Raw genomic sequence first — 24,935 nt, 5'->3', positions numbered from 1 at the left:
GAGGTTGCCTGCCACCAACAGGCACCTCAGGAGTGCGCCCTGCAGATGCATTCCCACCAGGCATGGCGACATCACTTCTGGAAATGATGTCATTGCCCTGGCTGCAGGAACGTTCCTGCGCTTCGTTTGGGGATGATTTGGGCCCCAGATGGGTTGAAGTGGCCCCCGCGCTCTGGGAGTGCTCTCATGGCTGTCACTTCCAGAAGTGATGTCATCACCCAGGCACTGGAGCGCATGCCTCTCCCACCGTGGGGGTATAGGGACCTGGCAACCATAGGTGAGGAGTACCATATCCAACAGTGCAAGTTCTATTTATTTCTGTTCCAACAAATACAGTTTTATGCTTATACCAAGGTGTGTGAGTGCAAAGCAGGGTGCTTTAAGAAAGGAGACCCTAGACCTTTAACTCTCTCTTGATTCTAACACCTGGATGATATATGTCAATAAAACACCTGGAATTTCAGCCCTACATTGCTTATACACTGCTTGTCCCTATCTGCCAGGGACTAGAGATCCCATTCAGCCCCTGCTCCCAGCCTCCAGCCTCCACCACTCACCTGGCCAATGGGGGCAGGGGGGGGGCAAAGGCACAGTAATGGGTCAGGAGTAGATATGGGAATGAACCAGAAAAAAACCGAACCATGCGGTTTGTGGTTCGTGGAGTTTCTATGAACCATGAACCACAAACTGGCATGGAACTGGCCCAGTTATGAACCAGTTCATGGTTCATGGGGTTTAAATCATTTAACCATTTAATCATTTAAAGGGCCCTTTCCTGCTGCTTGCAAGAGGCAGGACCCTTCAAACTATCAGTTGGCAGGTGGGGGAATCCCCCCTGCCACCTGCCAGCTGGTAGTTTAAAGGGACCTGCCACTTGCAAGGCAGGGCCCTTTAAATGGGCCAAACCTGAACCCCCAGCCCCAGCCCCTCACTGCCCCAAGCCTCAGCCCCTTCACCCCACTTACCTTCCCTCTGATGCTGGGGTGGTGGACGCCTCCTTCGCTGCCCTGCAGGCCTGCACAGCAAAGAAGGCCAAAAATGGCCTTTCCACCCCTCAAATGGCAGCCGTGGTGGAAAGGTCATTTTTGGCCTCCTCTGTGGACCTGCGTGCCTGTAGGGCAGCAGAGGAGGAGGAAACAGGCCCTCCTGCCCCTCAAATGGCAGCCGTGGCTGCCATTTGAGAGGTAGAAAGGCCAGTTTTGGTTTCCTCTGCTGCCCTGCACGCCCACAGGGCAGTGGAGGAGGCGGAAAAGGGCCCTCATGCCCTTCAAATAGCATCCGCGGCTGCCATTTGAGGGGCGGGAGGGCCCTTTTGCACCTCCTCTGCTGCCGCGCAGGCCTGCACCACCTCAGCATCAGATGGAAGGTAAGTGGGGGCTGGGGCTGAGGCTGTTTAAAGGGCCCTGCCACTTGCAAGCGGCAGGTCCCTTTAAACTATCAGCTGGCAGTCGGCAAGGGGGGGGGGATCTTCCCTGCTGCCTGCTAGCTGATTGTTTAAAGGGACCTGCAGCTTACAAGTGGCAGAAAAAGTTTAAATGGCCATTTCCCCTGTGGAATTGGCCATTTAAACTGACCCTTTAATATGAACCAAACGAACCAGTACTCCAGTTCATGGAAGTTCGTGGAAACGAGCTTCCATGAACCCTGGTTCACGAACCCTGAACCAGGCTGGTTTGTGGGGGCGGGGGTTGGTCCATATTTAGGTCCGTGCCTATCTCTAGTCAGGAACCCCCTAGAGAGCACTCCTGCATGCTCTGGAATGCTTCCACATCGAGCTGAAAATGACATCATTCCCAGCACAACACAACCTCCCGTTTCCGGGTAAGGTGATTTTGGACTTTGAGATGCAGAAGGGATCTTGGGTTGCTGCCTGACTGCTATAGTCAAATGGGTAAAAGAAATCAAATTGAAACTGAACCCAGAAAAGACAGAAGTGATGCTGGTTGAGAAATCACAGAACATTGTACTCCCCACTTTTGATGGTGTTCATCTGACTCTTGCAGACTCTGTTAAGAGCCTAGGGATTATACTGGATACAGAGCTAGTGCTAGAAAAGCAAGATAAGGCAGCTGCAAAAAATGCTTTCTACAAACTCAAACTCATCTGAAAGATACCCGCCTACCTCTGGTCACTAGGATCCATGGCATGGTAACATCAAGAGATGACTACTGTAGTCAAGAGATGACTACACATACACTGTAATGCACCTGGATCCATGGCATGGTAACATCAAGACTCGGCTACTGTAATGTACATAGGTCTCCCCTCTAAGTTCACCTGGAGATTCCTGTTGGTGCAGAATGCAGTAGGTTGGTTATTATTGGGAGCTTGGAGGAGCATGAATATTACTCCCATTCTGCAGTCACTCCATCAGCTACCTATCAGTTTACCAGGCTCAATTCAAGCTTTTGACTATCACATGCAAAGTTCTTCAAAGCCTTGGTCCATCATCTCTACAGGACCACCTTTCCCTGTATTCCTTAAGGGCAGCTTTGCTCATCTGAACAGGGCCTTCTGCAGGTGCCACTTTGCACATGGACAAGATCAACAGCTAACCATACATGTATATTCTCTGTGGTGGCCCCCACCTTACGGAACGGCCTACTTGAAGAGGTCAGGAAAGCGCCCACTCTCTTGGCTTTCAACAAGCTATGCAAAACTGAGTTATTCCAGAGGGCTTTTTAACTAAGATATAGTAATTCCACTATATCTTATTACTTTCAACTACAACCTTAGTTGGCCAACACATTGGAACAGAACTATAAACTTAGTGCGATGCTCACGGGCGCAAATAAAAAAGTTCTTTTTAGGAGGCAACCAGTTTGTCTCAGCAGCTTTAAAAAATTTTAATGCAAAAATCCTTCCCCAGCTGCTATATGGAATCCCACTGTGGATCAAAGCCTTTAAGCCCTGTGCAGAGGGTGTACAATCAACTTCCTTCCGACAGATTTTGGGTGTCCCTAATTGTGTCCCTTACATATCTATATGTGCAGAGTTGGGTCTTGACCTCTTGGAAACTAAGGCCTGGATCATGGCTTCCAAGTACAGGATAAAAATTCACTTTAGATCTGAACATGATAGATTGATGAGAGATAGGCATAGCACCATATGGTTTTCTATGTTTACTCTCAAACTGCAAAAGCTTGGCATTGCAGTGGACTCCCTACTCCTATGTGACGAATTACATATCTTAAGAACAATTAAACTGAGACTTATGGAACATGAACTCCAAGAGATGTTCCCCCTGCACCCCCCTGTCTGCTCGGCAGCCAACTTAGGCATATACCAAAGGCAAGGAATGATGCCACATTATCTCTCCGCTCTGGACATCCCATCTCAGCGCCGAGTATTTACCTTAGCACATTTAAATGCCTTTCCATCAATGGTGCTCTCTGGCAGGTTCAAGCAAGTACCCCTTCAAAACAGGATATGTCCTTGCGAATTAGGAGTCCTCAACTCATTGTCCCACATTATTCTAGAATGCCCTCTCTTTGGTCTGTTACGCAAACAATTTTTAACTGAATACCTTCAGTACTAAAGGAAGAATTTTAGTTTACCTTTTAGAAGATCGTAACCGTTGTGTTACTTTAAGTGTTGCAAAATTTCTAGCAGAAGTTTATAAAGTTATATCCAATCATATAGCCGCACCTGATTGCTGAATGTTTATTAATTTTATTATTAACTGTTACTAATTGCTTGTTTATGCTTATGCTTCTGCCTATCTCTATCTCTGATTGTCCCTATCTCTGATTGTAGATTATTATTTCTAATGCCAATAAAGGTAATTGATTTGATTTGATTTGAACTAAGATATAGGACAGTTGTACTGTAAGGGTCTCAGGGGGATGCATCAGCAGATGGATAGGGACCACAGACTTTACTACTATGTATTGGCTGTTGATATACGTATTATCCTACTGGGTAGTTTCTATGTTGTTTAATATGTCCGTCTTAGAATTGCTTATGCTCTGTTTCAGCTTTTTTCAGTTCTGTATTAGATTTCTGCTGGTTTTAAATCTTTGTAAATTTGCATCTATATTCCTTATTACATTGTTCATTGAAATTAACTGTACTTACTGACTCACACTATAAATCCAGCTTGAGTCTCAGAGTCTCAGTAAGAAAGGCGGACAATGAATGAATGAATGAATGAATGAATGAATGAATGAATGAATGAATGAATGAATGAGTTCCAGAAATTCACATTGTTGTCTCTTGAAGCTAGGAGGCAAAACCAAGTAGACTATCGAAGTCTTGGGAGTTTGCTAAACGAAAAAGACACCTCAAATCTTTTTAAATTTCAGGAAATCGTCTTGGTGGTATTCTTTGGTGCTGAATATGTGGTGAGGCTTTGGTCAGCAGGGTGCAGAAGCAAATACGTTGGTATTAAGGGGAGAATACGATTTGCTAGGAAGCCTATATCAATAATAGGTAAGTTTTTTGAAGGCTTCTTCCGTCTTTATTTGAATTTTTGATCTTTGATTATGGGAAGAATTCTGCTGGTTGCATCAATTGAATTTGATGCACGCTATTTCAGTTAGACCTCTTTGGAGCTGGTTTGGAGCTTATCTCTGCTTCATAACTTCCCTTAGTCATCATGAACTTTCTTGCTGTAACAATCCAAGGGATGGGGTATTCTATTGGTTGTTATAGAAGCTGAAAGCATAAGCAACATTTAATGCAGTGATACTCAGCCTCATGGGAGCCACAGGCAGCTCCACCGTGGCTCTTCTGAGTGCTGTTCCCCAATGTGGCACCTTCCCCATGTTTCAGAAAAGTGGGCAAAGTGGGAATATATAAGCTGTGAGGCTCCCCGAAGTGCAGGCCTCATACAAGGGATGGAAGTAAATGTAAAGAAAAGACTCTTTTCATTGCTGGTAAGTGCAAACACAGCTCTCTGTGAGCCACATACTGAATTAATGTGACGTTTGGATACATGCTAAAATCGAGCACATGAAGAATCTGAAAAAAATCTAAAAACAGAAGTGCTGGAACAACATTGTCTATTCATAATGCAATGATGGGCAAGGGTTGGCCAAAGCACTTGAGGTTGTGCCCTGGGAATTAATTCCCATTGACCGAGATGTGACAGACCAGTTCCCAACACAAGGCCTGCCGTTTCCCTGTTTAGTATTAGTATGTATTAGCGTGGGGGTTAAAGTGCATTGTAGGAACTATTCCTATTGGAACTATGGAAACAATGAACAAAAACATTCTTAAAGACAATGTTTGCTTTTTGCTTTGATTTGAGCATCTGTAGTGCTTTGAGATATTATGCCTTTGTCTTGAAATGATGGCATGTATCTCACAAAATATCGGTGGATTTCTTTTCCAAGAAAGCAGCATTCCATCATTGCAAGAGTACACGCAATAGTGCCAGACACAGGGCCATTCTTGAGCACTCGTGAGCATTGTACCATAAGCCTCTTTGAAAAGGCATTCTGTAAGTTCATTATTAAATCCATTGCACAAACAAAAGCATAGACTTGCATTCTGTTGCTAGCAATATGCCTTGCAGAGACAGAAATAGGTCAGTGGATACAATGAGATTTTCCTTGTGTAACATCTTAACACATCTTTAAAGAAATGCTTCCTCTAATGTACACTGGACAATATACACCAATAACCTAGCTGAGGCAGACAGAGAAAATGGCTTACCTAAGGCCACATAGTGAGTTCATGGCAAAGTCGAAATTTGAACCAAGGACTTCCAGTTTCATACATCAGTCTCTTAGTTGCTATACAACACCATCTCTCCAGTTACACTAGTTATTTCTGTGACATTACTGCCACATTATACCTGAATCTCTCAAAATACACACACTGTGCCTGTCAGGCTTCCTTGACTCTATGGTGTAAAAATATTTTAAGGTATGTGCCTCAATGGTATAGCTATTCCACAAACTTATATTAGTTTTTACACCATCTTAACTGTCATGCTTTCCCATTGTAGAGCATTTACTGTCCATGCATAAGGTCGCAGGTTCAATTCCCAGCATTTCCAGGAATAAGGATCAGGTAATGGGTGATGTGAAAGACCTCTGCCTGAGATCCTGAGCGTTTTACTGCCCATCAGAGTAGACAAGCCTGACTTTGCCCGATCAGTCTTCTGACTCGACGTAAGGCAACTTCGTGGGTTCCCCAAAGAATCCCGGGCACCGTCATTTGAGGACTGTGTTGAGAATTGTCTTAGAGATTTCTTCATCACCACCCCCACATAACTATATTCCTCAGAGATCTATGGAGGTAGAGATGATGGAATGACTAGTTAAGCCTGGCGTATGGATATGCCCCTGGAATTACTCAGCTTTCTCTTCCTGTTCTGCAAGTGAGGTGGTTATGTGGGCCTAAAATTGTAGCCAAGATGTGATATAACTATTTTTTAAAATTAAAATATTTATGTTCTGCCTTTCTTTGTGGCTCAGAGCAGCTTAGAAATCACAAATTAAAAACATATAGAATAAAATAAAATCTCAAATAATCTCCCTCCCACTAAAATATACCTGTCAGACTATGGAATCCCAGTTATCTAGAGTTCGTCTCCCCCCTTCTGCAAGCAGCACAAGGTCTCTTGGTTTCAAAAGGTTTATTGGAAGATTATGCTCAGGATACAGGGGTCCATGATCTAAGGACTTGAGGCCCTTGGCTGAACCAAAGCTTTGTTGAGAATGACACAAACTGAAAGTAACAACACTTCAAACACCCCTTCCCAGCCTCCCCCCTTAGTCCTGTCTAGAAGGCCTGGGAAGGCGAGGACATCAAGGTCGGCCGGGCTGATAAGAGTTCTTCATTCCCATGGATATAGGCAGCCTGGGCAGCACCTGGGCCTGGAGGGAGAGAATTAAATAACTACAGATTATAACAGGAGAACATGGAGTAGCTGTGGCTTGAGAACTGACATTCTGACAATACCCACAGTCTATATCCCATTCAAAGCCTTGGCAAATAGAACAGTTTTGCAGTGTGCAATGGAGGCAGTTTACAGAGAGGTTTCCACCATGCAGCTCTCAGAAGGCTGGAGGGGGAGGAGTGGACAGTGGCCTGAAATAAGAACTGGATCAGCTGGCTTCCCCCTTCCCTCTGATTGGCGGGTCAGAACTTCACCTTTTATAATGTGAGGGTAGCTGACAGGATTTTTTTTAGTTCAGTTAGGAGATGGGATTTGAAGAGAATGTGTGTAAGCATCTGAAGGGGAAGGTCAGACCACTACCCCTCTGAAGTGAGGGAAAGAATATCACTTGCCCTACTGTAACAACCTTGTTTGAGGGAGAATTCCCAGTATAAAACCTCTTTACACAGCCACAATAGAACTGGGGCGGGGGGAGTGCTTTTGACTCAGAGGAAATTGGTTAGTTTATGGAGACTCCCACTCCAGCCAAAGGAAAGGGTCATTTCTTCTTAGGAAAGGAAGAATAATTCCTGCTCAGTGTCTAGAAAAAGGGGTTTGGCTCTGTGGAGGACCCAGGACTGGTGTAAAAGGAAAACTATGTTGAATTACTGTCTGCAAACTAAGTTTAAAAGGAGAACTCTGTAGAGAAACTTTGTTACTAAGAAGTAAACAAAACACCTAAGAACATTGAAACTAAGCTGCAAGCAAATTGTTTAGCCTTTTACTTTTAAAGAATTCTGTTCTACTAGCAAGTTTTACCTCAGCCCTTTCATTCCTTGACTGCCTATATTCAATCCCTGCCTGTTTGATTAAATTTCTGTTTCTTTTAAGAGTTACTCGTTGTCACGCTGGGGTGGGTCCATGGGCGCGGTCAGGGGAGTGGAGGCTGTGCTGGCTGCCCCTTTGGTGGGTCCGTCTCCTCAGCCTACCCAGCGGCCACCCAGCCGGCACCACTTTAAGGTCTCTCCTCCCCGGCCCTTGGAGCGAAAGGGGGGGGAGCAAAAGTTCCTCCTGCAGGCCTCAGAATGGGCACCTTCCTTGGGCTAGGCACCAGGGTTGGCCCCTAGGTCTCCCTCAGGTCCCGGCTGAGCCTGCCCTTGGCTTCAGGTGCTGGTCTCAGCCCTCCACACACACTCCTCATTGGCCGGGGCTGGATCCCTCTTCTAGCCCCAGCCCCGCCCGCCTTCCCACATTCCCCCTCCCAGGGTGATTCCCAACACCTGAGCCAGTTGAGTCCATAGCCGGTGGCTCCGCCCCCATAGTTGCCCCTGAGAGGCTCTGGCCTCTGTCTTTCCCCCAGGGCCCTGCTCCCCTGCCAGGCCAGCCCAGGCCGATACGGCCCTGGGCGAATCGCCAGTGGCAGCCGGGTCTCGGAGGGCAGGCCTATCCAGGCCGTGTGCCCCTCAGCTTCTGGGGTGGCTGCTTGTCCCTCTAGTTGGGGGCAGCGGGCCAGTCTTTGGCTGCGGGGCTGCCCTTCCCACGGCCGGTGCCGGCCTGCCCAGCTTTCCCAGCTGCTGGCTCACCCCCAGGCCTGAGGGCATCCTCCGCGACTCTGTGGCCAGCGGCTCCTCACCCTGGCGTCCCAGCCGGCCTCCGACTCCATTGGCACATCGGCCCGGGCGCTTGCCTGCTCGTGCCACGCTGCCGACTCACGGGCTGCCCTGCCACCGCCGTGTGTCTCCCACAGCTGGCTGGCCTGGGCAGCAAAGAGTCCCGGCTGCCAGGTGAGTGCCTGCAGCAGTGAACGGGACGCGTTTGGCAGGCTCGGGGTGGCTGCTCGTCCAGGGAGAGGCTGCAGAGGCCAGGGCCATCCCAGGACACTCAGTCTCCATTGCCATTTCATATACCAAAGGAACAGAGTTCCTGTTCTTCCCCCTATCAAGTCCTGGGCTGGTCTAAAAAGCCTAAAATATAACCACTTATCAGGGTGGGACAAAAAGAACTTTAAACTCTAAACAGTGGAAAGCCAAGTGGAAAGCACTTCAATAGCTGCTTTAAAACTTCTTTCATATCTGAGACAAAGTCAGGAACTGAAAGAACTCTCAGTCGCAAGGGGACTTGGGCCACAGGAGAAGTGCTTTAGCCTTGTGGGTCCCTGTACTTTCTGAAGAATTCCAAAATGGATAATTAACACAATGAACACATTTCTGAAATTTCCCTTCTGGAATAAGAAAGTATGAGGAAGAGAGATTCCAGGCCAGCAAAGAACAGGATGAATCCCCTGTGAATGTTATTTTGTCACTGTGTGAAGACAGAGATGGGGTCGGGATTTCTCTTGCCAAGGAAAATTCGATTAATGAAAGGAATAGTTGGTCTACTATGTACCATTCTGTGTCATCCATCCTTTCCCTTCACACCCTAGAATGAAAATGAGACACAAACTATGGCTTGTGCCATACTATACCTTTCAATGCTTGCACTCAGTTTTGTGCCAAGAGGTGCCAAGTTCCACCTTCTTCCTCTGATATCATACGGCAGCTAGGGTTCAGCTGATGTTGCCCAGCACCAAGGGAACCCCCTCTCTATAAACCTCTCTGGCTGTTACAGCTGATAAGCAGCTGAACTGAGACCATCATTAGATGCCTTGTGTTTGCCAAATTTCCCTACCTATATTAGAGCAACTCACATTGTTCCGGTCAACCTAGCTAATGCCTTCCCAGTCTTATAATCAGGCCTAATTAACTAAGCCATTCCAGATAAGACAGCAGATGAAAAAAAAACATATTCAAGCCAATCTGATGGACCCACCCTCTCAAATTTCTCACTGGACCGTAAACAACTGGCTAATCTTGTGTTGCCCATCTCTACAGCAGAAAGGAGTGGAATGCCAGTCCAAAGGGCCTGGAAGTTAGAGACAGTGCCTGATTAAAGGCTTGTCCATTAGCCAAGATGGACCAGGCACCCAATGGCCAGCTATTCCCATGTGCAACTTATTCCTTCAAATGGAGGCATGGCCAAATCCAGCCCCACTCCCATTGGCATGGGAAGCTACCTTATCACAGTTGACACCCCTTCCCTTGAGGAGCATCTGTTGGGGTAAATCCAGCAATGGTGGAGTTAAAGTTCCCTTTCTGTACTCCACCAATTGCAAGCATTGTGAGAACAAATGAAAAGCAAGTTATTGCTGAAATTAGATAACTAATAGAATGTAGTTGAGTTATAAATATAAATCATGGTGTATGATCAGAGCTGAGGCTGTGGCTCATGCAGATCAGAGGGAGGGGCTAAAATGGAGCAGAATCAAGGAGTGGTACCTTGTGGATTCTACAGGGTCTTCCATTCCTTTTCCTTTATAATTCAAGCACTGGGCTGAACATTAATGGGCTGGAATTACAAACTCACTAGGAACAGCAGGTTTCCTAAATGTTTTCCAGCCCCTTTCTTGCTTCACAAGTGAACTAACTGTTTCAATATCCATTTGTCAACAGATCTCATTGTCGTGATAGCCTCAGTTATAGTTCTGAGTGTAGGATCGAATGGACAGGTGTTTGCTACATCTGCAATAAGGTACGTGGTGAAGTTCTGTTTGCTACCATCATGACAGAAAATTAAACAACTAGTTGCTGCTAAAGTGTATCAGTTGATTTAACATCTGCCGATACTTGTTAGCTCTTCACATTTACGTGCAAATGTCTATGCTATTTTATTTTTATTATTTATTTTATTACGTTTTCTATCAGGAATTCTGTATTTTTTAAAATCTCTCTATTCTCTGGTGGCTCGACATTATTCTTCTGTTTCAAGATAACCCCCTTGCTGAGGGGTTGTGGCTGTATAATAATGACACCACAATTTAGCAGTTTTCCAGTTGTGCACATGGTTTATGTACACTGAAGTGTCATATTCATGGGGCTGTTAAGAAACAAGCTCTGCCCTGATGTGAAAGTTAAGAATCGACCAGACTATGAGAGGGTGTGTGTTTCAGTCACTGTGTATTTGTGTCACTGTAGAAAAGGGCAAGAATTCAGTAGCACCTATAAGACTAACAACTTTTGTGGTAGGGTATGAGCTTTCATGAGTCACAGCTCATTCCTTCAGATACAGCCAGAAACAGTGTCCTTATGTCTTGGAGAGTGGGGTGGTTTCAGATGCTGAATGACAATAGCAGGTAAATGATAATAGCGGGTGTGATTGGATAGGGTGCGGGATGCAGAGGGGAGGTGGATGTGGATAAATGAGCATTGGTAATGAGACAGGAAGCCTTGTGTCACTGTGTGAGGTGGTACGTGTTTGTGTCATGGGCAAGGAGTGGAGGAAGATGACCTCATTAATAAAGGTGCAAGGGACACCCGGATCCCTTCCCCTGATGCAAAGGCTATTTGCAAGTAAAGAAACTGGAAGAGAATAACAACGGAAGGAAAGGGAAACAGGATGTGAGACTTGGAAGCTGCAGATGAAAGGCAGAAGAGGGTCTTGGCAGAGCAAGTCACCCAGTGTCAGGCTATGGATGACAGGATACAGCAGACAGATCTCTGGCCCATTTACAGTAAGGCACAGGTACTTAGTCAAATGGATTTTATTCAGAAATCAGATCATTTCCATATGCAGGTCCATAGGGCTACTTAGAAGCAAGGCAGGCATCTAAGCAGCATGAGCAGAAGTTGACAGGAATGACATCATGTGAAAGACACTTCTCTTTTACCACTCTGGTTTACTCCTTCCCCCCCTCCCAACAGTAAACAATCCGTTGGTGCTCTCTCTGTGTGAGAACGTTTTACATATTTGTGTTATCATGTTGAGTTACTAGGAAGCAAGACACAGCACTGTCTGGGAATAAGCACAAAGTTATAAACACTGGAAGCTGCTGCAGTTCAACAGATAACCACCTGTGAAAGCCTTAGAAAGAATAGTTAGGACACTAGCAAAGTGACACTGGGCTATTGCTAGATACACTGTGTTCAGCAGAACAGAATCGAAATTGGCATGGATGGGGCTCAGACATGACACCCAGCTTGCATCACACAAACTGATTCAGGAATACAGTACTTTATTTAAGGAACTACCATACTGGATAGATCGCGAAGCATGAAAAAGATAGCATAGTAGCTGCATGTTTAGAGGGAAGAGGAGAGTTCTATAACTTCCAAGAAGAAGAAAGAAAAGCCTAGGAACAGCATTCTGAGAAAAAATTGAGGAAAATGTCACATAGGCAGAGGCAGGGCATTTTTCAGCTGGAACACGGAGGAACAGAGTTCTGGAACCTCTTAAAAATGGTCACGTGGCCGGTGGCCCCGCCCCCTGATCTCCAGACAGAGGGGAGTTGAGATTGCCCTCCGCACCGTCAAGTGGCGTGGAGGGCAATCTAAACTCCCCTCTGTCTGGAGATCAGGGGGCGGGGCCACCAGCCATGTGACCATTTTCTCCAAGGGCAACCCACTGAGTTCCACCACCTCTTTTCCCAGAAAAAAAGCCCTTGGCAGAGGCATTGCTTATTCCATCAAGGGGCACCCAAATCCCTTCCCCAGGAGCAAAGGCTACAGTTGTCAGTAAAGAAGGGGGAAGCGAATTACAGCTCGCAAGGACGGAGAGGGAAATGGGGGTGTGGGTGAGGCTTGGGGGCTGCTGATGGGAAGCAGAGGAAGGAGAGTATGAGGAGGAGTTCTGCAGCTCTGCCTAGGGCTGAAGGGAGAATCAGGAAGGAGGAGGACAATATGGAGAGGTCAGCAGCACCAGCGATCCAGGGCGCTTTCCAGCCCGCTGGCTTCCTCCTCAGGCAGAGATGCCATTCCACCCCAATTTGTGCCCCCTCTTCAGTTATGTACAAAATTGTAGGCACACCCAATATTAAGTGATGGAAAACATTTCTTGTGACCTGAAAATATTTTTCTTTTCCTTCCAGGTCTAACAGTGGGCAAACTTTTTGTCAGGAAGCCAGATACAATGAAAGCTAGTGGTTAAAGCAGTGATATGGCTGGGGATAATGCATTAACAGAGCTTATTGGCTCAGGAGCCACAGATGGCTCCACTGGGCGCTATTCCCCAATGTGGCACCTTCCCCATTGTTCAGGAAAGTGAGCAAGGCTGTTGCTGGGCGGGCTTGTAGTTGACAGGTGTTTCTCATCTTGAGACAGCCATTGCCAGAGGAAAGAGTAAGCTGCAGTTCTCCTTGAGGCACAGGGATGGAAGAAATTGTGGCTCTTTTGGTTGATGGTAATTGCCTGGCTCTGGAAGGCAGCTCCAGCCCATTTCCATTCTTCACAGCCCTCTGGTCTCGCGATCCCACATAGTTTTTGAGTGGAGAGGTGACATTGACAGAGCCTTTGGGGAGGCGAAGATGAAATTAACAGACCCTCCAAGAAGTGATCCCCGTCAGTTCTGTCTTTTAAAACTACGCTTCCTGGCTCCCATGGCATCTCTCTACACTTGATGAACGTGTGCCGAGGCATCTCATGTAGAGAGATTCTCAGTATGTTGCAGTTGACAACACAGCCATGGGATAATGGATCTTGCCTGACTGCAACATGCATTTTATATTGTGGTTAATGCTAAGAATGAGAAGAACCAAGTTCAAATCTCTACTCAGCCATAAGCTCGCTGGTAGTCCTGGGATCACTCGTACTTTATCTCAGTCTCAATACCAGAGGCCACAAAGAAAAAGAGAAGAAACAATAGTCTTGAATATTGTAGTAACAAATTATTATTAATCATAGGGAGTGCCTCAAAATGTGGAAAATTAGATGGCATGGTAATATGATGACTGTACAAACATCATTCACTATGCAGTACAGTTACAGTGCAAATAAACAAAAGAGCTAATGAAAAAACATAAAGTATGAGAAGAGACAGTAGACTTGGAGATATCATATAACAACAATTAACAATAGTCCCATTTCAATATCTTCTTCAGAATTGCTTTGTCATTTGCAGTTTGACCTTTTGAGGATGTTGTAGTCAGTCTGTGAAAAACAAAAGTCAAAAAAGCTATGTGCACTAGGGGTGTGCCCTCCCCCTAAAATCTAGGAAATCCGCATCCAAGATTTAGGGATACCCAGAAAAATCTGGGATCCCTGAAATCTGGGAAAGATTCTCTGATCTTTGGCAAGTTTTGTCAGGCTACGGGTGACAGGATACGGCAGACAGATCCCTGTACAATTGCAACAAGAAGTCCAGGCTCTTGGTTAAATGGCTTTATTCAGAAATCAAATCATTTCCATATATGTCCATAGGGTTACTCAGAAGCAAGCTAAGCATCTAAGCAGTAAGAGCAAGAAATTGACAGGAATGGGAAGTTGTGGAAAAACCCTTCCTCTTAACACACACATTTGCTCCTTCCCCCTCCCAACAATAAGCATGATTTTGCAGGCATTTTGTGTGAGAACCTCTCGCATATTTGTACTATCAAGTTGAGTCACTGGAAAGCAAGACATAAGAATAACAGGAGTGAGTAGTATACAAGGTCATGAGGACTGAAAGTTTCTACAGTTTGTTAGATAAACACCCGCAATTATTCTGTGAACGAATGGAACATTATGATACTGGTAATAGGATATCAAGGTACAGCATGAAACTAGCATTAGCATTGGCATGGATGGGGCTCAGACATGACAAGTTTAGAGAATCCCAGATTTATTTAGCCATTATTCCCTGTGGGGAAAACTCTCTGGGGGTCATCTGCAGGGAGTGGGGGAAGCTGGGAGGCACTTTTCAAGCAAACTTCATCCTATTTGCAGGGATCCTACTCCTGACTGCCCATTAAAGACATACGCTCCCAAATTACAGGAAGACTGGACCCCAGAGCCCAATTCTCTGGGCCCCTGAAGAAAGTGCCCTCGGCCGCTCTCCATTGTTTCCCGCAGGGGAAACATTTCCCAGCAGGCTCTCAGCAAGAAACTCACAGGGGCGAGGCTGACAGAGGCCAAGGGCACATTCCCAAATGCAAGCTCAACCCAGTGAAAGCCCAACAGAACCAAAGTGAAGCCAGGAAATGGAATCCCCCCAGAACCAAAGTGAAGTAAGGGGACCTTGATCACACTACAGAATTATGTCAATTCCACCAAAAGCAAACTGAAGCAAGGGACACTGATCAGGCAACTTAGCTCAACAGATCCAGCGTCATTCACGGCCACCAGGCAGATCCCAAAGAATACCCAGAACGGAACCAAGCATGTGCCCAGCCACAAGCACAAGGTTACTGCTGATATGCACAATAAAATACCTATGTGAACCCACTACCACAAAGAAATAACGCTTACTGGTTATATTAGCCAGTCATGGAAGAAAAGAGAACATGTGCAACATAAATCTATAATAAATAAAATATTAACTTACTAGTTAAATAAAATGTGTTAAGAGAAAAGAAAAAAAATACGATGACAGAAGATTTTAAACTCTTGGTTAGGATTCAGAAAATACCAGAAATCCACCTTTCCATATGCAGCTGAGATAGCAAACAGGCCAAGGTAAGAGGAAATTATGTCAGCGGAACCACTTATATATGGGCTTGTCAGCCCAAATCCTAAAGGACCAGCAGACGTACCGAAAATTCTTATCATGATTATTTTTGAGGCTGAAACCACAGAGAGAAATCTTCTGTTACACAAAGGCAGACAGAGCCAAATGATCTTTAAGGCCTTTGGGAGATAACGTGTCCAAAGTGAAAATCCAAAAAGCCTTTCTCCTGGATTAAATCTTCTCAGTAACAAAACATTTTAAATCAGTAGGTTGATGATGTTTTTCAACAATATGAGCCACCATTTACATAATTCAAGACTATTGTTTCTTCTTTTTTATTTGTGGACTCTGGTATTGAATACTTTTCTCTGTGTATTTTCTGTGTGTATTTTTTCAGGCATGTTTCTCCCTCATTTTTTCTTGATCTCAATCTTACCTACCTCAGAAGGTTGCTGTGAGGACCAAATGGAGTAGGAAAGAACCATGCTTTGTACAGTTAGCTCTAAACCGCTCATGTATTCAAATAAAATTTGTTCAGAATTGCAAAAGCGGGACTTCTATGTGTAATGATGACTCTGAGTTCGCACTTTGTTCTACAATTTCCCACAACTCTTGTTTCAAGGGGAATCCGGTTTCTGCAGATACTTCGGATGCTCCATGTAGACCGGCAGGGCGGCACCTGGAGGCTCTTGGGGTCTGTTGTCTTTATACATCGGCAGGTACTGTATATTGAAGGATTGTTTAATATGTTTGACAACTTTTTTTGATCATTGTACACCTCTTATATTGACACCCGGTCTGAGAAAGGCAGTGATGAGGAAAAGTAATTGCTCATTTGGGTTTAGAGCAGTTAACTAATAGGATAGCAGACTAAATTTTTTTGATGTCAAAAGTCAGATGTGTACCTTGAAAATTAATTATATTCATTTCTGAATCTGTTAGTGCAAAACAAATATATTCTAAAACTTTATTTTGTAATCCTTCCAACAACCCTATAAGGTAGGTTAGAATTAATATTGTCACATTGCAGATGGGTAGCTGAGAGAGGAATGGATTACCTCAGGTCTCCTACTGAGTTCATAGCAGAGAGGAGAGGTGAGTGGGGGGATGTCCGTATTTGTAACTCTGTTACTACACATCACCACATTGATTTCAACATATTAATATTAAAAAAAGAACAGTTTGAAGCGGACGTTGTCTGTGCATGCTGGTGATGGGTTAACCTCCACATGGCAGCAAGAAATGGCTTTTGTCACTAGCCAGCAAACAGGCTGGGCATTTGGGTTGCAAATCTGGGTTTACCTACCGTGCATAGGCACCCTGTGAACTCCTGTATTGAATTAAGGCAATCATCATCATAACTAGGGGTGTGCACCCGAAAAATAATTGGGTTTACCTGAAGCAGGAAAACAATTAGGAATAACCCGAATCCCGGGTGGACTTCCTGTTTGGGATCCATGGAGGTCTAACGCAGCTCCACTTGCGGAGCTGACCGGACTGCCGTTTTAACCGGCCGGCGGGGTGAAAATAGCCCGCGGCCGACTGCTCTCAGGCGGGGAGCAGGCAAAGAACGCTCAAGACCCTAGGGTGAGCTAGATCTCGGACGAGGGGGGGCTCCACACAACGAGTCTCCCCCCGATCCTTGAGGTCCCACCTTGCGACGGGTCGGCTATAATCTCTGCGGCAGTTTTGGGGCCAATTCGGCTGGCATAAGACCTACATACCCAAGCATCGATTGGGGGAAGAAGCTGAGAGGAGAACTTAAAATCGAAACAGCGATTACAACCCGAGAAAAGTGAAGAGAAGGTAAAGATCATTATCTTCTGAGACGGGACAGATTGATAAAAACAGAGAGGAAAAAAAGTAGATTTTTAAACTGCAACAGACTAGTGAAAAGGAGGGGAAGACTCGGCAGGAATCGAATTTAAAAAGAGACTAAGTTTAAAGAAGTTATTAAAGAAATGGGACTATTGTTTTGAATACCTGTGGCTTTGGAGCTGTGAGAAAAAGACACCATCGCGAGATCTGCTGTGGGAAGACGGGAGACAGGAAGTGCGTAATAACAATAGAGTGGCTGGAGAGAAGCGGCCCTTGCTGGAGGGCAGGAAGTAGGGAATCGCCATTTTTGAAAGGGGAAGGGTCGCGGCTTCAGCGGAAGAGGAAGTAGGCCATCTTGGATTACAAAATCATAGAGAAACCATAGAGAAAAGACGCCCGACATTTTGGACTCTTTAAAATTTAATTTCTATAAGAAGACCGGGACATTTAAAATAGAAAAACGTTAAATTTTACGCCACGGAGTTAAGGAAGAGAGCGGATTCGTGGGAGCGAGCTAAAGCAAGCCCCACGATGTCAAAAAAAGAGTGGCAATCGGCAATAGAAAACCTGGATAAAAACCTGGACAAAAAACTTTTAGATATGATTAAAGAACTTAAGGACACGAAATTGGAGCTGATAAAAGAGGTTAAAGAGGTTACACAGACAGTAAAATCGGAGCTGTCAGAAGTGAAAAAAGGTATGGAAACAATACGAAGTGAATTACAAGGAACGCAGCAGAGAGTTAAAACAGTAGAAGACGCGATGGAGAATTTAGCAGACACGCAACAAACAGAGATGAGATTGGTGAAGGGGAGAATGTCAGTTGCAGAAACTAAACATATGGAGAAGCAGCTACGTTTTCGTGGCTTGCCAGAAGTGGAAGGAAAGTCAGCGCAAGAACAGATGACTGAGGTGTTGGCTGAGTACCTGGGGAAGGAGGAGGAGGAAGTTGTGGCTATCCTAGATGTGGCATACCGTGTGAATTCGAGAATAGCAACCCAGAGGAAACTACCAAGAGATGTGATTGTGCAGTTTACAACACGAAATATGAAAGAGAGGATTGTGACAAAACAGTTTCAAGATCCATTGGAGATTGATGGCAAGACGATTATTATAATGAAGGAACTGCCCAGATCAGTGTTACTGGACCGGAAAAAATATAAAGTGCTAATTCAGATTTTGAAGGACATGAAAATCAGGTACAGATGGGAGTTACCGGAAGGAGTGTCCTTTGAGTTTGGAGGGGCCAAAAAACGCATCAGATCTGAGCGAGAGATGGAGCGATTTATTAAGGACAATGAAAAAGACTTACCAACAAGATCATGAGTATGGAGTGTAAAGTATTATCTTGGAATGTAAATGGACTAAACTCACCGAATAAGAGGAAAAATACTTTTCACTGGCTACTAAAACAAAAATGTGACATTGTTTGTTTGCAAGAGACCCATATTAGAAAGCAGGATGTAAAATATTTAAAATCTGGAAAATTGGGCAAAGAATATGTAGCGGCCTCCAACAAGAAAAAAAGAGGAGTGGTGTTGTACATAAAAGAGGAGCTACAGCCAAAATTTGTTATGAGAGATGTGGAAGCTAGATTTGTAGCAGTGGAATGTATTTGGAATTTAAAGAGAGTGTTGGTAGTCGGACTTTATGCACCTAACGGTGCAAAAGAAAGCTTCTTTGAGGATTTAAGGAAGCATTTAGACGATCTTGCATACGACCAGATAATTCTTGCTGGAGACTTCAATGGAGTGACAGACTTGGAACTAGACAAAAAGACTACAACGGCACAAAAGAAAAGAGGACTATTACCAAAGCTTTTTTTTGAGTTGATTCAACAAGAGACTCTTGAAGATGTATGGAGGAGAGAATATCCTAAAAGCAGACAGTTTACTTTTTATTCTGCAAGGCATTCTACATTATCAAGAATTGATATGATCTGGGCCTCAAAAGACTTAGCATTATGGACTAAGGAGGTAGAAATAATGCCTATGGTAGGCTCAGATCACAACCCAATTATGTGGAAATTTGGAAAAAAGAGAAAAAGGAAAGCATGGAGAATAAATGAGGACTTGTTACAGGAAAGAGAGAATATGGAAATACTGAGAAGAGAGACAAAGTTTTTTATACAATACAACGTGAATAAAGAAGTACCAACCAATAAAGTTTGGGATGCTTACAAGGCGGTTGTAAGGGGCATACTAATGGACTTAAATGGTAGAGCAAGAAAGAAGAAAGAGGAGAAAAGACAAGAGATTGAGGAGAAAATAAAAGCCAAAGAAATACAGCTAAAAAAGAGACCAGGGAAAAAGAAGGTATACCAGGAAATTAAAATACTTCAAGAACAGCTAACAGCAATGAGCAATAAAGAATTGGAGTGGAATCTCAAAAGACTGAATCAAAAAGCGTTTGAGGGCGCTAATAAACCTGGGAAGTACCTGGCATGGCAATTGAAGAAGAAAAGGGAAAAGAAGATAATAAATAAAATTTGCGAAGATAACAAAACGTATTTGGAGCAGGCTACCATTAGTAGAGCCTTTTATAAATTTTACGCTAAGCTGTATAATAAAAAAGAAGTAAACAAAGAATCAATAGCGTCATATTTGGAGAAAACCAAACTTCCAGAAATCTCGGAAGCTTGGAGAAATAAGTTGAATAGTGAAGTAACTGACGAGGAAATAAGTAAGGCAATACAATCTGCAAATCTAGGAAAGGCGCCAGGGCCAGATGGACTTACGGCTAAATTCTATAAGACAATGGCTAATGAACTGGCACCATTCCTAAAAGAGGTGATGAATGGGGTTTTAAGGGATCAAAGGATTCCAGAAACTTGGAGTGAAGCGAATATATCATTGATCCCAAAAGAGGGCCAAGACCTGACTAATGTGAAAAATTATAGACCTATATCGCTACTCAACAATGACTATAAAATTTTTGCGAAGATATTGGCGGAGAGATTGAAGGGGTGGCTCTCGGAAGTCATAGAGGAGGAACAAGCAGGCTTTTTGCCAGACAGACAAATAAGAGACAACTTAAGGACAGTGATCAATGCTATTGAATATTATGACAAGCGTTGTGACAAAGAGGTTGGTTTCTTCTTTGTTGACGCTGAAAAAGCGTTTGACAATTTAAACTGGGACTTTATGTTTGCCACTATGGAAAAGCTACAATTGGGAGAAAGATTCATCAGAGCAATTAAGGAAATTTATAGAGACCAGACTGCAGCAATTGTGGTGAATGATGAATTGACCAAGAAATTGACGATAAGTAAAGGAACAAGACAAGGTTGCCCGTTATCTCCATTGTTGTTCATTTTAGTATTGGAGATTCTGATGATACAAATACGTCAAGATGATGAAATTCGTGGAATAAAAATAAAGGACTATTCATACAAGGTCAGAGCATTTGCGGATGACATAATGTTAATTGTAGAGGACCCATTGGAGAACATGCCAAGAGTGATAGATAAGATCAAGGAGTTTGGAGACTTGGCAGGTTTCTTCATTAACAAAAAGAAGTCAAAGATATTATGCAAAAATATGACTAAGCAGAAACAACAATTGTTAATGGAAACAACGGATTGTGAAGTAACAAGTAAAGTGAAATATTTGGGAGTCGAATTAACTGCAAAGAACATAGATCTATTCAAAAACAATTATGAAAAACTATGGACTCAGATAGAGAGAGACTTGATTAAATGGAATAGATTGAATTTGTCATGGTTGGGCAGGATTGCAGCAGTTAAGATGAATGTGTTACCAAGAGTAATGTTTTTGCTACAGACAATACCAATCATCAGAGACTCCAAACAATTTGAAAAATGGCAGAGGAAAATATCAGATTTTGTTTGGGCAGGCAAGAAGCCTCGAGTGAAAGTGAAAGTTTTACAAGATGCAAAGGAAAGAGGCGGAATGCAACTGCCCAATCTGAGACTTTATCATGATGCAATCTGCCTAGTTTGGTTGAAAGAATGGATGACATTAAAGAACAAGAAACTATTAGCCCTAGAGGGATATAAAAAAATATTTGGATGGCACGCATATTTATGGCATGACAAAGTAAAGGTCAACTCGATGTTCCTGCATCACTTTGTTCGGAGAAGTCTATACATAATCTGGAAGAAGTACAGAATTTATCTACAAGAAGGAACCCCTTTGTGGGTGGTTCCATATGAGGTGATAGACCCGAGAGCTGTTGATAATGAACAACAATGTTTAACGTATAAAGAAATAACTAAAACTGAAGCATCCAAACTTAGAATAAAGACACAAGAGGAACTATCACCTAACTACGATTGGTTCCAGTATAGACAGATCAGAGACTTATATAATTCGGACTCTGTAAAGGGAGGTATACGAATAGAGAATTCGGAACTAGAGCAGACCCTTCTTAAAGAAGATAAGAAAAGAATATCCAAGGTATACCAAGTACTGTTGAAGTGGTATACCGAGGATGAGATAGTTAAAACACAAATGGTGAAATGGGCTATAAACTTTAATAAAGAAATAACAATGGAGGCATGGGAATACTTGTGGAAAACTACAATGAAGACAACGACATGTATTAATATCAAAGAGAACATTTATAAAATGATCTATCGTTGGTACATGACACCAAAGAAGATTGCGCTAGGGAATTTGAATACTTCTAATAAATGCTGGAAATGTAAGAAGCATGAGGGCTCCCTCTATCATATGTGGTGGTTGTGTGAGGTAGCCAGGCAGTACTGGGGGGAAATAATAAGAGAAATGAGTGAAATTTTACAATTTCAAATTAATAAGAACCCAGAACTCCTGCTACTGAACTTGGGAATGGAGGGAATTCCAGCCCAACACAGGACGTTGATATTTTATATGACAGCAGCAGCTAGACTTTTGTATGCGCAAAAATGGAAAGTACAAGAAGTGCCAACTATTGAAGATTGGACTTACAAATTGCTGTATATGGCTGAAATGGACAAGATGACAAGAAAATTGAGAGATCTGGACTCAGGGCAGTTCAACACAGACTGGGAGAAGCTGAAACAATACCTGGAGAAGAAATGGGAGGTGGGAGGAAAACTGTGGCAGTTTGAGAACTACTGAAGTATTGAAGTAGAGGGGGGAGACTTTACCGGGGGGAGAAGAGATAAATGTGAATTAATAAGCAGTCAGATTAATAGATTGACATATATATAGATATATATAGGTCAACAAACAGAACATAGAGAAAATAATTAATTATAAGGACTAAATATAAGGAGCGATTAACTAACAATATTTTCTTTTTTTTCTGACAAGTTTTGTACCAAACTGAATGTCTGAAGATATAGATGGGTCAAATTGATTGACTACGTGAGGAGAGATATATAGAACTATTATAAAAAGATAGAATGAGTAATATATATAGAGAATAAGTCAAATTGTTTGATATAAACGAATGTATGATCTATATGGTTTATGATATATAGAAATACCTGAAATTGAAAAATTGGGATAAATTGTTTATCTAAGATGGAAACAAAGGCTTACAGTTTGGGCATATAATGTTAAAAATAGTTAAGGATGTACTGCTTAGAATAATGGAGAATATATATTTGTTTTAGATAGAGGAAGCTAATAAAAGTAAGGGAAAGGGGACAAAGGGTTGGAAAGCTGTTGGAAGTCAACAAAAAGGGGGGGAAAGGGAGGGGGTTAGAGATGAAAAAATTGGGGAAAATTGAATGTAAATGTGGAAATAATGGATTCTAACCCAATAAAAATTTTTCAAAAAAAAAAAAAAAAAAAGGAATAACCCGAATCCCGAAGCAAGCCGCTTCGGGATTTGGAATTGCAAGCAGCAAGAAAAGTGTTGCTTTCAAATGCCCCACTGTTTTCTTCACCCAATGTGAGGGGGAGGAGGCTCGCCACTTGCTTCAGCTGATGAGAGGGGGAGGAGGCTCCCCCTTGCATCAGCTGAAGCAAGCGCTGTGGCGGCATTTGAAAGAGCCGCTTTTCATGCCACTCGCAAGCAGCATGCAAAGTGTAGCTTTAACTTTCAAATGCTACGCTGCTTGCTTTAGCTGATGAGAGGGCACGACGTTTGAAAGCGACCCTTTTTGTGCTGTTTGCAAGTGGCACAAAATGGGTGGCTTTTAAAGCTTTCAATCTTCCCGCCCTGGCTTTTTGAACATTCCCCTTCCCCTCTCCCCTCTGGCCATGCTGAATGGTGCCACCACTGGTCCGGAAAAGGGGCCAGCAGCCCAGGCACCCAAGTGGCCTCCTGTGGCTGCATGGTGGTGCCCAGAAGTGGTGGGTGGTGTGGCATCACCACGCTATTCCTGGAGCACATGCACTGTATCCAAAAAAAGTAAGTTCCCTCCCTCACCTCTCCCCAGGTTCTAGTATCAGTCTGGACCCCATTTGACAACCCTAAGCCCAGGCAATAGTGATATTGTCAGATCTCAGAAGCTAAGCAGGATGGGCCTTGGTTAGTAATTGGATGGGGGTCACCAAGGAAGACCAGGGTTGCTATGCAAAGGCAGGTAATGGCAAACCATCTCTGTTAGTCTCTTGCCTTGAAAACCCTAGCAGGGGTTGCCATAAGTCAGCTATGATTTGACAGCACTTTCCACCACCATTTTATGTATAAACTCAAACCTCAAATAAATTGGAAGGATTATAATACGATTACATTGGCTGTAATATTCAGAAGCAGAAATGTGACTTATCAACCTGCTTCGTGAGGTCCACTTACTTATGCAGCCATTCTGATAAAGCAACTTTAATGCATTCTCTGAGAGATTACATCCTTCTCAGTTCTTGCAGGTTGTATTGCCAGCTTCTTGTTGCTGTTTTTCTACTGATGTGGCTTATTTAAAGAGAGGTTTCATGATTTTGATTTTAGTTGTTAATTCTAGTGTTGAGCCACGCTAAATGGTTCATAGAGCCACAGAGAGGGAGATAAATCCTTAAAACAAATCAAACCAAGGCTCCAATTCAGATAAGAAGATCCAGGCCTCCTATCAATCAGATGTTCAGTTGTACCCATATGTAAATGAGAATATTCTCTATTTTGTTCATTGTTTTTCATTGGGAGAGCATCTGAATATGCATTCCACATTTTGACACAGCTGGGCATATATTACATATGCAGTAAAGACTTTGCTCATATGTACCGGGACAGCGGATGTGCCTGTGCCGTCTCCAGGTGCCCTCCTTCTCCATCTATAGGCATACCATGTAAAATAAAACATGAATATTTCTTCCAGCACATGTATTCCTGAAGTATATGACCTTTATTGCCATGGAAGCTTTCTGGGTGACTTGGGGCCAGGCGCACTTCCATACCCTAACCTTCTCCAGAGGTTGTTGTGAGGATGAAATGGAGGAGAATGATGTAATTTGTTTTGGGTTAAATAGAAGAGAGGAGGGTGGTTTAGGTTACTTTGAACTTCTTGAAAGGAAAACAGGATAAAAATGTGTTAAGTAAATAATTACTCTTCAAAAAGGAGGATGTAAATAAAGATGTCAAGAATCTTGTTCTTGTGCATTGGAATGAATGTGTGTATTTAATTTATTCTGCTTATCAGCTTTGGGAGATGGGGACATACCTGGGCCAGAGGCTGAGGTGTCCACCTGCCTTTTCAGTTGCCATACTTTTGATATGCACATGTTCATCAAGGCAACCACTGTAAAATGAATGGTTACCAGTAGTAATAAACCGGCAAAATAACTTTCTCACTATACATGTTTATTAAGAATGCCAGAACTTTAAAAAAATCAGCTCATGTATAAAAATATTTGAATTACATGCTGTTTAGAGGTGGGCATGAACCAAAATACAAACCAAACTGGGCTGGTTTGTGGTTCACGAATCA

General features: G+C 43.4%; 1 protein-coding gene across 1 annotated transcript in view; it reads left to right on the top strand.

Moving 5' to 3' along the window:
* The window catches only part of LOC129343819 (potassium voltage-gated channel subfamily KQT member 1-like), a 513,626-nt gene that overhangs the window by 42,878 nt on the left and 445,813 nt on the right, over positions 1-24,935 (top strand). Inside the window, exons 3-5 of the mRNA XM_055000183.1 lie at positions 4,305-4,431; positions 10,318-10,396; positions 15,903-15,999. Of these exons, the coding sequence (XP_054856158.1) occupies positions 4,305-4,431; positions 10,318-10,396; positions 15,903-15,999 (303 nt within the window). The remainder of the gene's footprint in view (positions 1-4,304; positions 4,432-10,317; positions 10,397-15,902; positions 16,000-24,935) is intronic.

Source organism: Eublepharis macularius, chromosome 16 (assembly GCF_028583425.1).
Source record: "Eublepharis macularius isolate TG4126 chromosome 16, MPM_Emac_v1.0, whole genome shotgun sequence".
NCBI classification, from domain to species: Eukaryota; Metazoa; Chordata; class Lepidosauria; order Squamata; family Eublepharidae; genus Eublepharis; species Eublepharis macularius.
The sequence above is the reverse complement of the archived record's forward strand: the minus strand, read 5'-3'. Positions and strand labels throughout refer to the sequence as shown.